The sequence below is a fragment of the Nelumbo lutea genome, chromosome 6, assembly GCF_056320005.1.
Source record: "Nelumbo lutea isolate HS-2025 chromosome 6, American lotus-T2T, whole genome shotgun sequence".
Lineage (NCBI taxonomy): Eukaryota > Viridiplantae > Streptophyta > Magnoliopsida > Proteales > Nelumbonaceae > Nelumbo > Nelumbo lutea.
In genome coordinates this window covers 34,994,440-35,008,671 of record NC_142689.1, presented here as the reverse complement: position 1 = coordinate 35,008,671, position 14,232 = coordinate 34,994,440, and the positions used below count along the sequence as shown (strand labels likewise).

At 41.3% G+C, this 14,232-nt stretch overlaps 1 protein-coding gene across 4 annotated transcripts in view; it reads left to right on the top strand.

Moving 5' to 3' along the window:
* Positions 1 to 14,232, top strand: part of LOC148848502 (3-hydroxyisobutyryl-CoA hydrolase 1-like) — a 71,678-nt gene that overhangs the window by 35,085 nt on the left and 22,361 nt on the right. For all 4 annotated transcript variants that reach the window (XM_088951615.1, XM_088951613.1, XM_088951614.1 and 1 more), the window contains one exon: positions 821 to 905. In XM_088951615.1, the coding sequence (XP_088807741.1) occupies positions 821 to 905 (85 nt within the window). The remainder of the gene's footprint in view (positions 1 to 820; positions 906 to 14,232) is intronic.

Genomic DNA, 14,232 nt, shown 5'->3' with positions numbered 1-14,232 from the left:
TCTAGGAGGGAAGAAGAATTGGAGGCTGTGAGCTGCAGTCACTCTGGTAAAGGAAAGGTAGGGTGTGAAGTGGGATAAAAAGACTAGTTATTCCAATAAGTATTTTCAGTTATGCTCTGAAATTGTCATGGGCCATGGTGCTTCTTGTAGCTTGATGGAACTGAAGCTGGGTTAGGTTTGATGGTGTTGGAGTGCATGTGTAGATTTTGGGTCTTAAGAATGTATCTGTATTTTGAGATTAGATAGTTCATTCATCTATTTTTTTTTTCCAGTTCTTTTTGTCTATGAAGAAATTAATTTTCCTCTTCTGTCTCTAAATTTTATTTCATATTTTAATATCCTCTTTTCCATCAAGAGAAAGGGAAAGCCCTTAGGTATTTTCCTTCAAATCACACATAAATGTAACATGATAAGGAAGAAATGTATGAGAGTGCTTTTCTAAATTGAGGGTATGAATGCAAATACGAGGCTCTTTGATTTGATTTAGCTGATTAGCCATCGGAATTATTTCATATTTTTCAGCAGTTGATATATGGGTGGATTCATTATTATCTATACTACTCACTCTTATGGATATTTTATTAGATCTTGTATGGTTCTGAGTATTATCTTTTCCTATTTGCATACCATTCAGGATTCATATCCTAATAGTATAAGGTTATTTAGTTTGCCTACTTATCATAAATAATGAAGATATGCATGTGCTACCAGTTGTTTTTTTAATATACTTTTTTTCCCTCAATGATTACAAGATTACAATGCTAAAATATGGTGATCAGACTTTCATCTTATGTGTCCTCTTGCAATTTACTTTTCGCAGGTCTTTGCCATGCCAGAAACAGCACTAGGACTATTTCCAGATGTAGGAGCTTCTTATTTCTTATCTAGACTCCCTGGCTTCTTTGGTAGAGCTCATTTACCCCTACTTCACTCATATATGGTTTTTGAATGGCTATTGTCCAATTATTCTTTTAATAAATTAGAATTTGTTGCTTTCTACGACAACATATGGTTCTCTAGTTCAGTCCTTGTTAAGTAGAGTTTATCCATTTTAATTACCTGGAACTTGACTACTAACACAAATAAATTTATGGTTCAAATGCAAATAAAGGGGCAAAGTTATATAGTCCTTCTCTAGTTAGAAGCAATAGTGGGTAATCAACTCTAGTTATTATTAGCTTAAACAAAATCTCAAAGTTGTGGTACCCATGTCTTTTTGTGTTTTATGGAAGGAGTTCAATTCAAGGTTTTAATTACCTGGAACTTGACTACTAACACAAATAAATTTATGGTTCAAATGCAAATAAAGGGGCAAAGTTATAGAGTCCTTCTCTAGTTAGAAGCAATAGTGGGTAATCAACTCTAGTTATTATTAACTTAAACAAAATCTCAAAGTTGTGGTACCCATGTCTTTTTGTGTTTTATGGAAGGAGTTCAATTCAAGGTTTTGCTACTTTTTGTGTTCTATTAGAATGACTTGAAAAAGCCAAAATAAAGCACCAATTATCTGTTGCTTGGATATTTAAACCAAGACCGGGGGGGGGGGAATTGGGTAAACCCTTTCTTTCCCTTATTTTTGGATTCACTAAATGGGGATGTTCCCTAAATGTTCACCTCACTCAAAAACTCACACTTTAAGAGTTTGTGCAATTGTAGAACCTTTGCTTTGAATAGCCAACAAGACAGATGATTGAATCAATCAATGCACACAAGTGAATAGGTATAGATTAGTTAAATAATTAATTTCTAACTAAATATTCAAATATGAGTTTTCTATAAATGCTTTGTATCTAAGTAGAAATAAACGCTTCAATCCTTAAGCATTGATTGTAGTAGCAGAGTCCCAAGGTTACTCTATTACTTGTTGGCCAATGAGGTAGGTTTGTCTCTAGGAGGTTATCCGAAGAAAAGCGTGTTTTGGATTGTAGAGAATTGTACTAAGAGATTGGCATCTTGGAAAAGATTATATGTATCTTGGGGGAGGTATCACCTTTATAAAATTCACCTTAGAAAAATTTCCAATTTATTACCTATCAATCTTTAAGATGCCATAGAGGGAAGTGCAAAAAATAGAAAAATTGATGAGAGATTTCTTATAGGAGTTTGGGGAAGGATTGAAGGACCACTTGATAAATGGGATTTAGTGTGTAAGAGCAAAGAACAAGGGGGCCTAGGTGGCTAGGTATTGTAATTTAGGGAAGAAGAATTTATCCTTACTAGGTAAATGGCTTTGGAGATGGTCTTTTGGAGAGGGAAGACTGTGGCAAGAGGTAGTTGGTAGTATTCATGGAAGTGCAGGCAATGGCTAGGATGATGGGGAATCTTTGAGGGCTACTATGGCTTCTCCTTGGAAGGCTATTTGTGGTGTGTTTCCTCAGTTTCTAAGCCTTATTGGGTATACCGTTTGCTTTGGAGACAAAGTTCTCTTTTGCGAGGACCTTTGGATTGGCAATTCAACCCTTAAAGATCTCTTATCTTCCTTGTACTCCCTTTGTTCGAAAAAGAACCTGTACATTGCTTTGTGTCATCTTCCTTGTTGACCTGGTTCAGTTGGAATTTGGGCCTAAGGAGGGATTTGAGAGACCATGAGTTTGATAGGGCAGCCTCACTCCTACAACTCCTTGATTCTATTTTTCTGGACTTTTCTAATCTAGATGGTTGTATTTGGACTCCTCATCCTAAGGGAGTGTTTTCATGTTCCTCTTTCTTCTCTTCTTTGTATTAAACTCCTATCCATGCCTTGTCATGTGAAAGAAATTTGGTCCAAATCCATTCCTCCTCCCAAGGTTGGTGCTTTTTGTTGGAAGGTCTTTCATGGTAAAATTAACATTTTGGATGCTCTGCAAAAAAGAAGACCTTATTTGTGTTTCTCCCCAAATTGGTGTACCTTAGCAAAGAAAATAGAGAAAATTTTTACCACCTTCTAATCTCTTGCCCTTTTGTTGTGGTATTTGGGAAAATATTTTTGGTCTTTTTGGTAACAAGTGGAATGTGTCCCTACAGATTAAAAGCCTTTTTGACCCTACGACCTTCAGTTGGCCGAAGCGGAGATGTAAAGTTATGTAGAGATGTGCTCAGGTTGCCTTGATTTGGACGCTATGGGAAGAGAGGAATAACAGAATCGCCAATGTTAAGGAGAGGAGTGAGGTACTGTGGGAATGTATAGTAAATAGGGCTATACATTGGGCTAAATCTTTAGACCTATTTTCAGAATTTTTATTTGATGATATTTGGAGAAATTGGGAATCTGTAGCAAGAAAGTTCTACGGTTAGGGACAAACTAGTTGCAGCTTGGAAACCCCTGGAAGTAGGTTTTGTCAAGCTAAATTTCAATGGTAGCAGTCTAAGAAACCAAGGGCTGGCTGTTATAGGAGTGTGTGTGTGTTTGTGCCTTGTATCAAACCAATAGCAATAATAAACTTAAAGGAAAGAGAGAGAGCACAAGAGACAACTGATTTATAGTGGTTCGGTCAATCTGACCTACATCCACTCAAAGCACTTCTTTGAGAATTTTCACTATTTCAACTAGTTTCACAGGTACCAACCAAACCTTTACACCATGCCTCCACCCAAGGTTTGAAATGTCGATGTCGGTGGAAATGTTGGTCATCCAAATATAAGAAACATGTCGGAAATGTCGGAAATATCGTAAAAGTTATAGATATGATGGAAACATTGTAAAATGTGTAAAATATACAATGGTATTTTATGTAATGATAAAAGAAGCATAGGGAATTAGGGACACCTTTTTAAATTATTATCTTATTTTAAATCATTAAAAAAGCTAAGAAACTAAGGTTATAGACAAAAGAATATGTTCTAAAGTTGCCCTATAAACCTTAAGATTTAGAGTTTCATAATAGAATGAGTTAAAGCAAAATTTAAAATGTAAATGGTTGTAATAGATTAACTAAATAGTCTATTACACAAACAAAAAACTAATATTTAACTTCATATTTGAAATGAATATTGAGTTATCTCAAAGTGGTAATCATATAAGTTAGGTGGACAATAACTTGCTACTTCACATACCTACAATATTGTCACCAACTTATGTTATAATACTATCTCTTGTACTCCACATAGTATTGGTAGTGTTCAATGTGAAATATGTCAATTCCAGTAAAATTTCATGTTACTACCCATGGAAGTGGAAATGGAAGTATGTCGTGGAAACTATTCTTGTACTCCACATAGTGTTGGTAGTGTTCATTGAGGAAATGCTGATTCCAGTAAAATTTCGTGTCGCTACCCATGGAAATGGAAATATGTCATGGAAATATTAGAGAAATTAGGGACATTTTAAACCATGCCTCCACCCTTTCTACACAAGGACTAGATGCAGCCACCACTTTGCAGACTTCACTTGATGAGTTGCGACCACTGCTCTGTTGTCTTTACTCAATGACTTATAGCCACTAGTTTCCTAGGTACTAGCCAAACCTTCACTGCTGCTTTTCCCTTCACTTGAACTCATAGCCACTGCTTTGCTCCTTTCTGTACAAGTACTTGCAGCAACCTCAGCTAGAAATACAGTGCTAGCCACACTGATAATAACCACCTGCTCTTGAATTCTTGATTTCCTTACTCAAACCTCAAGAATGTTTACAAAGAAATACAATGTTCGTTGATGAACAAGTATGCAAAATACAACTCAAACTAGATACAGCTCTATTAATGAAATGCATCCTGTTATTATCTACCTCTCAATCTTCTTCACCTCGGACTAACTTGAAAGAGTCAGCAACCATTGCCTCTTTATCTTCAGCCACTGAGAATAACAGAGGAAAATTTTCTTCCAAAGATACATCATCAAGCCATTGATCCTTCCAGAAGCGGATTCTTTCCCCATCTCCTAACTTGAAACTCACTTCTTTTAGGACACTAGGAAGTGTTTTCATTATAGCTTTCCATAGTGAGCATCCGTATGAAGGCAAGTTGATAGTAGTTGTCCATCCCCTCGGACTAACTTGAAAGAGTCAGCAACCATTGCCTCTTTATCCTCAGCCACTGAGAATAACAGAGGAAATTTCTCTTCCAAAGATACATCATCAAGCCATTTATCCTTCCAGAAGCGGATTCTTTCCCCATCTCCTAACTTGAAACTCACTTCTTTTAGGACACTAGGAAGTGTTTTCATTATAGCTTTCCATAGTGAGCATCCGTATGAAGGCAAGTTGATAGTAGTTGTCCATCCCCTCGGACTAACTTGAAAGAGTCAGCAACCATTGCCTCTTTATCCTCAGCCACTGAGAATAACAGAGGAAATTTCTCTTCCAAAGATACATCATCAAGCCATTTATCTTTCCAGAAGCGGATTCTTTCCCCATCTCCTAACTTGAAACTCACTCCTTTTAGGACACTAGGAAGTGTTTTCATTATAGCTTTCCATAGTGAGCATCCGTATGAAGGCAAGTTGATAGTAGTTGTCCATCCCCTCGGTTGAAGACCATATTTGGATGCAATGAGTTTCCTCCACCAGCAGTTTTCTTCCACTCCAAATCTCCAGATCCACTTTTCCAATTAGGCTGTGTTGAAAGTTTTGATGGTGAGAGGGTTCGAGGGTTCGAGGGTGAGGAACTGAGATGGGAGAATTTGTGGAGGTAGGCCGTTGGAAAAAAGCTTTGAAGATTGAATCAAAGGAGCTCCTATTTGAGGAACTGAGATTAAAGGGTCAGCTGAGCTTGAAAATCAGGGAAGCAAAGAGAGGGATGGTGCTGTTAGAAGGTTTGGGGGTAATTGAAGGGCTCAAGGAGTTTGTGGAAGGTGCAAGTAACAAAGGCAAACAAAATAGTTGGAAAGAGCTTCTCTCAGAAACTGGAAGAAGGTTTGTTGTAGAGTGTAAGAGAAACCTTAAAGGTCATTTTATTTCTTTGACAGAATTTTTTGGCATGGGTAGAAAGCAGATGATCTGCTTCCCAGAAGGAAGGAAGAGTCGGGGCTGGAAGGCAGTTCATGGGGCCTTATGTGAACTGCTGCAACGTATGGGTGCTAAAAGAGAAGCAATAGTAAAAAGGAAGATAAGCAGTTCTAATAGTACGGTGAGCAATATTAAGCAAGAGACTCTTTTAGTGATATCTGGGGCAGGTAAATACAGAATGGGAGTAAACATACAGAGAGGTGATTGGGAAAGTAAACTGATAGTTAAAGCTTCAGCTCACATTCTTGACTGGAGAAAAGTTGCAGATCTGTTAACAGCAAGTTTAAAGTTGAAGAACACATTTATTTTAACACCTTTTGAGAAGGACAAGGCTTTTCTGGATCTGCTTGAGAACAGAGTAGAAGTTGAGGCTTTAAATATCCAAGCTAAACTTGGAAACTTCACAGTATCAAGATGGTGTCTGGGATCAAGCTCCAAAGATTTCTTTGTTGAAGATGGAGTGCTGGTGCGTCTCTTAGGTCTTCCCTTTCACTTGTGGAAGCAAGAAACTGCTGAAGCCATTGCTTTGATGTGTGGAGGATCACTAGGAGGTGCCTTTTGGGGAGACCTTTGTTCAGCTTCCATTTTATTGAATGGAGTAAAACATGAGGAGATTCCTCAGAAGATAGAGGTGCTAGTTGAAGGACATTGCTACTCAGTGTGGCTGGCTTCATCCATTGAATCGGTGCTCTGGAAAGAGGCTCGTAGGGAGGGAGATGAGAAGGTTGAAGAAGAAGAACTACGTGGCAAGAAAGGGTTGGAGGATCCAAACAAGAAAAGCACTTTCACTAAAATGGAAAAACAAATGCTGAAGAAACAAAAGAGTAGCATTCAAGGGGTGGGATTCTCGCGTGTGGAAGCAGTGAACAGTCTGGAGGGTGGTAGGTCCTTTGCACAGGTTGTAACCGGCGCCAATCTGACTTTTTTGAACAAGGAAAAGGGGTTGGTCCAAGGAAGAACTGAACCTAGACCTGATAAAACCAAATCGAGCTTGGGGTTGGACGTGCATGACCTTCTTAAAAGTCACGTGAGCTCGCGGGTGTTTAAGAATGGGCCAAAGCAAAAGCCCATGTAGACTGCTAGTGGTGTTATTAAAGGCCCAAACAGGTTAGCGGGCCCGACCCAGTTTGTTAAAAAGGTGTGTGAGCCTTTAATGAAACACGTGACTGGGGTTTCGACTAAGATAGACAACATTAACGGTCTATCATTGTCCCCAATCGCGAGACAAGGGGGGGAATGCGCGCAGCGCCGGAAACCAGAGAAGAAGCGAGCTTTACAATGGGTTTTCCGACGAAGTCTGAAGGACCTTAACCCCTCGCGAGGCTCCTCAGAGAGGCCGAAGCCAAGTTTCGTTAGGGGAAGAACTGAAGTGAAGATTGAAGGATAGGTGCAGTGCAGTGAAGGCAATGATGAATCGGAGGACCTTTCTGTTGATGGCACTAGTGTGGGCAGTGTAAACGATGAAGGTAGCTGTGCTAGAGGTGACATGGATGGGTGGAATATTGTAAGCTTATTTCAGGGTGAAGACTGCAATCGGCTTATCTCATTCCCAAGACCACAGAGTGTGCAAGGTTTATCAGAAGGAGCAAACTGGGAGAACCGGAAGCAGAGCAGGAATATGCCATCTAGGGGTGAACCAGGGGTAGAGTGGAAGGATCACCAGGTTGACCAAAGGACAAAAGTACTTCCCAACCAACTCAGGGAGATAAATGTTTACCAACCTCCGGAACAAGAGAGGGAGGCCGTGAGCAGTCCTTTTCTAGCTTGTCTATCAGTCCCAGGTAACCATGTGATTTCGGTTTGTGCTACTAATGTGTCTCCTATGTCTTTGGTTTCAGATTCCGTTTCTGTTCCATGTCTTGTAGCCCATGAATATGCAGCCGAGCTAGTGGGTGGGTTCTCTGAGGAGGGGGAGAGGGGAATGGAGGAATGTGGGAAGGTGCGGGAAGAAAGGTATAGGAGTGGAAAAGTGTGGGAAATCATTAAAAGAGTGTTTAAGGAAGTGGAAGGGAAGCTGATCAGGAGGAGGGAAGGGGAGGAAGGAAGAGAGGAGGGGTTAGTGGAGAGGAGGGAAAGGAATGAGGGTAGAGATGGAGAGGATTACGGGGAGAGAGCAGGGAAGGAGGGAGGTAACTTGAAAGGGAGGAAGGTTGGAGAGGAAAGAACAGAGGTGGGACTAGAGGAGAGGAAGGAAGGGTAGGTGGATAGAGATGAAGGGGATTCTGTAAGAAGGGTAGGGGTGGAGGAATCAGTGAGAGAAGACATGATAGCAGAATTTGTAGGGAAGTTGGGTTGTAGGCTGGAAGATTTGAATGAGTTGAAAGAAAGTTTACAGAAGAGGAAGAAGCAGATCATAACAAAGAAGAGGAGGTTGAGTGAAGTAGAGAGATTAAAGAGAGATGTAGGAGACAAGAAGCTCGAGGTAAAAGGAGATAGAAGGAAAGGGGGAAGTAGTGGGTAGGTGGCAAGGGGTTTAAAAAAGAATGAAGCGGAATGAAGATTCTTAGTTGAAATGTGAGGGGAATTGAGAGTGCGAAGAAGAGAGCAACAATAAAAGAGGTAATAAGACGGTATAACCTAGACATTGTGCTGTTGCAAGAGTCTAAGAGAATGGAGTTTAATGACAAGTGAGCAAGGAGTGTATGGAAAGCCAGGGGGATTAGCTGGGTGGTGGCTCCATTGTGGGGTGCTTGTGGAGGGATTGTAACAATGTGGAAGAGGGATGTGGTTGAAGGTCTGGAGGAGTTGATCGGAAAGTACTCGGTTTCCATGAAGTTTAAGTAGCAAGAGGATGATTATATGTGGGTGCTCACAAATGTTTACGGACCAAATGACTACAGAGAGAGAAAGGAGCTGTGGGAGGAACTGGTTGATGTTAGAGGGTTGTGGGATGGGCCTTGGTGCATGGGTGGGGATTTCAATGTGATTAGATTCTCGGAGGAGTCCAATAAGGTTAACCAGAGGGTGACAAAAAGCATGAGGAAGTTTGATAGTTTTGTGGATGCCTTTGAGCTTGAAGAGATTCCCTTAGCACATAAGGCATTTACATGGTCAAATCTCCAATCTAGACCCATTTGCTCTAAGCTGGATAGATTCTTGTTCTCTTTGGATTGGGAAGAACATTGGGGAACCTTGGCTTCTAGAGCTCTCCCAAGGGTGACCTCGGATCACTGGCCCATAGTGTTATTTAAGGAGGAAAGAAGGTGTGGAAGTCCTGCCCCCTTTAGATTTGAAAATATGTGGTTACTTCATCCAGGGTTTCCTAACAAAGTGAGGGAGTGGTGGCATGAGTGTAACCCACTGGTGGAGTGGGAGGGGATGAGATTCCATAAGAAACTACAATTCTTGAAAGCAAGAATTAAGGAGTGGAATTTGATGGAGTTCGGGAGGATAGAAGAAAGAAAGGGAGACTTGATGAAGAAGATTGAAAGCTTTGACTTTAAAGAGGAAAGAGGGGAATTTTGAGAGGAAGACAATGATCTCAGGAGAGAATTGAGAAGACAGTTAGAGGACTGTCTGCACAAGGAGGAAATTAGCTGGAGGCAAAAATCTTGGTGTAAATGGTTGTAAGAGGGAGATAGAAACACTAGGTATTTCCACTCTCTAGCAGATGGTAGGGGAAGGAAGAACTTTATTTCCAAATTGATAGTAGATGGAGTTGAGTTAGTACAGCAAGAGGAGATTGCCAGGGCCTATGTGGAGCACTTCAAATCTATTCTAAGAAGGCCTGTGAGTAGAAGGGTGTGGGTAGAAGGTTTGGATTGGCCAGATGTAGGGGTGGAGAACATGAGAAGGTTGGAAAGAAGCTTTAATCTAGAAGAGATCAAGGAGGCTGTGTTTTCTATGGATAGAACAAAATCTCCAAGGCCGGATGGGTTCACAATGGCTTTTTATCAGGATTGTTGGGATATCTTGAAAGATGATCTCTTGCGGGTGTTTGAGGAGTTTTTCAGGAGAGGGATTGTCAATTCGGGTGTGAACTCTACATTTATAGCCTTAATTCCAAAAAAGAAAGATGCATCTCACCCGAAGGATTTTAGGCCAATAAGCTTGGTTAACAGTGTAGAGAATAGTGATGTGGGCCCCACATCTGTGGTCCCACTCTATTTGTAGGGTAGAATGTAGCTAGTCACAGCTGTGGTTATTTTTCTATTCTGTTATCTCTAGTTTCAGTTTTATATTGTTTGTTATTTGTTAGCAGTTATGATGTAAACACCAAGGGTAGATATGTCCTTTCATGTAACTAGCATAACCTATATATATTAACTTAAAGTGGCGCGGCAGAATATTGACATTCTGTTCTTCTCTTAAAATTCTGTGTTCTATTGCTCTTCCACCACTCTTTCCTCTACATCTTCTTCACATTCTCTTCTCATCGAACCTGAAATTTCTTAGTGATCAAGACTGAATAGCAGTCTTGACAACCTACATGGTATCAAAGCCAAGTTAGGGTTTTCCATGTGAGTCTAATACCAGCCGACCACATGAGAATCTCCTAGGACTGAAAGTTGAAGAGGAGGAGTTCGCCGACCACATGAGTACTAGCAGCTGTTGGAAACTTGCTAGGGTTGCAGAGTGTTGGTGGTCAGGAAGGATCAGAGAAGACTAGGGTTTAGGTAACCCTAGAAGGCAGCGAACTATTTTTCCTTGTAAGTTGTTACTTTTTTAGTAGAAGTTCTTTCAGAGAAGATAGGTTGGACCTATCTGGAGGGGAAGGCCGAACCATTCTAGCTCTTTCTCTCTTCGATTTCCTAGGGTTTTACAGCAAACCCTGAACCGAACTGTGTTCTCTCTACTCTAGGGTTTGAAAGTGATCTGCGGCAAGCCCTAGTGGTTGACTGAACCTTGTGATCTACCTAGAGGTACTCTTAAGTTGATTGGTAGGTCTGATCAGATTCTAGGGTTTCTTATTACTGCAAGCTCATCTATACAGTTTGGACTGTGCGACTGAATTGCTTCCTTTCAAGACTGATTAAAACCCTAACTTCCCTAGCATATCCGTTTTGTTTTAAAGCTGTTCTCAGAGTTCTAAGGGGGTTAGAGATCTACGGACAGCTACTGCTGTGTTGGCTAGTTGGTTTTGGATCAGAATTACTTCGATTTTGTGCACATACACCGACAATACAGATCAGGCCTATACTGTTTTGATTGTGATTGGTGACTCAAGTACTGCTTTTGAGACTTGACAGAAATGGAGTCTAAGATTCAGGCAGAAGGCAGTCTTGGGAATATCAGTTATGGTGGTGTTTCTTAGATGGGTGGTAAGATTACGACCGTAAAGTTTAATGGATCAAACTATTTGGAATGGGCCCAATCAGCCATGATGGCTATTGGTGGAAGAGGTAAATTAGGGTACCTTCTGGGAGATATGAAAGAACCTTCCAAGGGAAACCCGACATATACCAAGTGGATGCAAGAAAACTACTTGGTTATGACATGGCTGTGTAATTCTATGCAGCCTCATATTAGTTGGAACTATTTGTGGGCAAAGACAGCCAAGGAGATATGGGATGTTATGAAAGAAACTTACTCCCAACGCCTTAATGTTGCTAGAGCATATGAATTGAAATGTGAAGTGAACACCCTTAAACAAGGAGAGAAACCGGTATCAGTCTACTTCTCTACCTTGAAGTCCTTGTGGCATGAGATTGATCACTTAGAGACTCTTGAGTGGGAGAGTCCCAAAGATGCTAAGACCCATAGAAAGCACATTGAGACAAACAGAGTGTTTGAGTTCCTGGCGGGACTGAACCCAAAATATGATATTGTGAGGCATCAAATTTTGACTAGAGACAGTGTGACTCTCTCTCAGGCCTACTCATTTGTACACAGTGAAGAAACCAGAAGGAAGGTTATGATGCAACCCGTATCAGCCTTTGTAGCGGCTACACCCAAATCAGGGGGTGATTCAGAGAAGGACAGGAGGAAGGAAGACAAGAAGGATGTAGTATGTAAACATTGTAAGAAACCCAAACATTCAAAAGAGACATGTTGGAAACTGCATCCTCACTTGGTTCCTGCGAAGTTAAGAAACAAGAAGGGCACTGCTCATGTAGCCATGAACACTGATTCAGCATCCTCATCTGGCACAAAAGGAACATCTTTGAAGAACTTAGCTGCAGTTCGGGCTGCCTAATACAGCTAGAAAAGGAGGTTGGAAATTCAGCTCAGCCACCACAACCTCCATCAGTGCTTGTCACATCTGCCTTCGCCCATTCAGGTACTCGAGCTTGAGTCTATCATGCCTCAGCTTCAGGTACTACTGAGCCTTGTTGGGTAATAGACTCAGGTGCATTTGATCACATGACTAGCTTGCCTTCACTATTTACTACTTACCATTTGACTTCTGGTAGAGATAAGGTATCTATTGCTGATGGCTCCCTGGTTCCTATTTCTGGGAAGGGTGACATCAAACTTTCAGATACTATGTTCCTATCATCTGTTTTGCATGTGCCTAAGCTTGATACTAACCTTCTTTCAGTCAGTAGTATTACCAAGCATATGAACTGCTCAATAACCTTCTTCCCTGACCGATGTGTTTTTCAGGACTTGGAGACGTAGAAGGTGATTGGGACTGGCCGTGAGACGAATGGGATCTATCTGCTCGGGTAGCGGTTCCGTCAAAGAGAGTCAGTAGAGAAGTTATCTTTTGTTTCTCAGAGTGAGTCCGGTTATGCTTTGGCATAACCGATTAGGTCATTTGTCTTTTCGATTTTTATAGAGTCTGTTTCCTACTTTATTTGAGTCTATTGAGTTGTCTCAACTACAATATGAAAGTTGTGAGTTTGCTAAGCATTGTAGAAAGCCTTATTTATTGAGTAATAAAAAGAGTGATAATTCTTTTGATATTGTGCATACTGACGTTTGGAGGCCTTATCATATCCCTTCCATGGGTGGGTACAGATATTTTTTGTTATTTGTTGATGACCATACCCGTTTTTCTTGGGTTTATCTCATGCGTTCACGAGATGAGGTACCTTCCCTGACCCAAAATTTTCACCAAATGATTCTAACCCAGTTTGATGCCAAGATCAAAGTTCTTCGATCTGATAATGCAAAGGAATACTTTGCCAAATCATTGACATCTTATCTTCTTCATCATGGGGTTATCCACCAGAGCTCTTGCCCTCATACACCTCAGCAGAATGGAGTTGCCGAGAGGAAGAATAGGCACATTTTGGAAGTGGCTAGAAGCCTCATGTTTACTTCCAATGTCCCTATTCGCTTCTGGGGGGATGCTATCCTCACGGCGGTATACCTTATTAATCGGGTCCCTTCCAGGGTTCTTGATATGCGATCTCCTTTTTCGCTTCTACACCCACGTAAGGACTTGTTTTCTATTCCGCTTAAGACATTCAGTTGCACTTGCTTTGTTCAGCTTCTCGGACCCCATCCCTCCAAGTTCGAACCCAAAGCCTCCAAATGCATCTTCCTTGGTTATGCACAAACTCAAAAGGGTTATTGTTGTTATGATCCTGTCTCCGAGAGGAAGTTTGTCTCCATGGATGTCACTTTCTTTGAGGGGACACCCTATTATCCTCGGGTTGCCCCTCAGGGGGAGAGTAGTGAGAGTGGGGGTTTGAGTTCTTGTCTTCAGGGGGAGAGCAGTGAGAGTGGGGCAATTCCTTTACCTATTCCATTGGGTGATGAGAACCGCAATGGTGAGGGTGGTCAGAGGGATCAGGAGTTGAGGGAAAGCTGCAATGGTGAGGGTGGTTAGCGGGATCAGGAGTTGAGGGTTTATCACATGCGGTGCAGGCAGGTTGATCCTGATCATCAGCAGTCCAGACCAGCTCCAATCTCATTTGCAACTCCAGGTCCAGATACTTCAGTCCCAGAGCCCACAGAGACTTCCCCTACAGATGATCTTGACCTTCCAATTGCAGTCCGTAAAGGGAAACGACATTGTACCACATCCACAACCCACTGTATTTCCCACTTTTTATCCTATGATCGTCTATCTCCTACCTACAGGTCCTACCTTAGCTCAATTTCCAATGTCCCTATTCCAAGAACAATGCAAGAAGCCCTATCCGTCCCTGAATGGAAAGATGCAATGCAAGTTGAGATGGATGCTCTGTTGAAGAACAACACCTGGGAGGTAGTTGATTTGCCAAAAGGAAAGAAACCTGTTGAATGCAGATGGGTATTTATGGTGAAGCATAATGCAGATGGATTTATTGAGAGGTACAAAGCTCGGTTAGTTGCAAGAGGGTTTACACAGACTTATGGCATAGATTACTTGGAGACATTTGCACTGGTAGCCAAGATGACTACTATTCGAGTTCTCTTGTCTTTTGCAGCAAGTCACA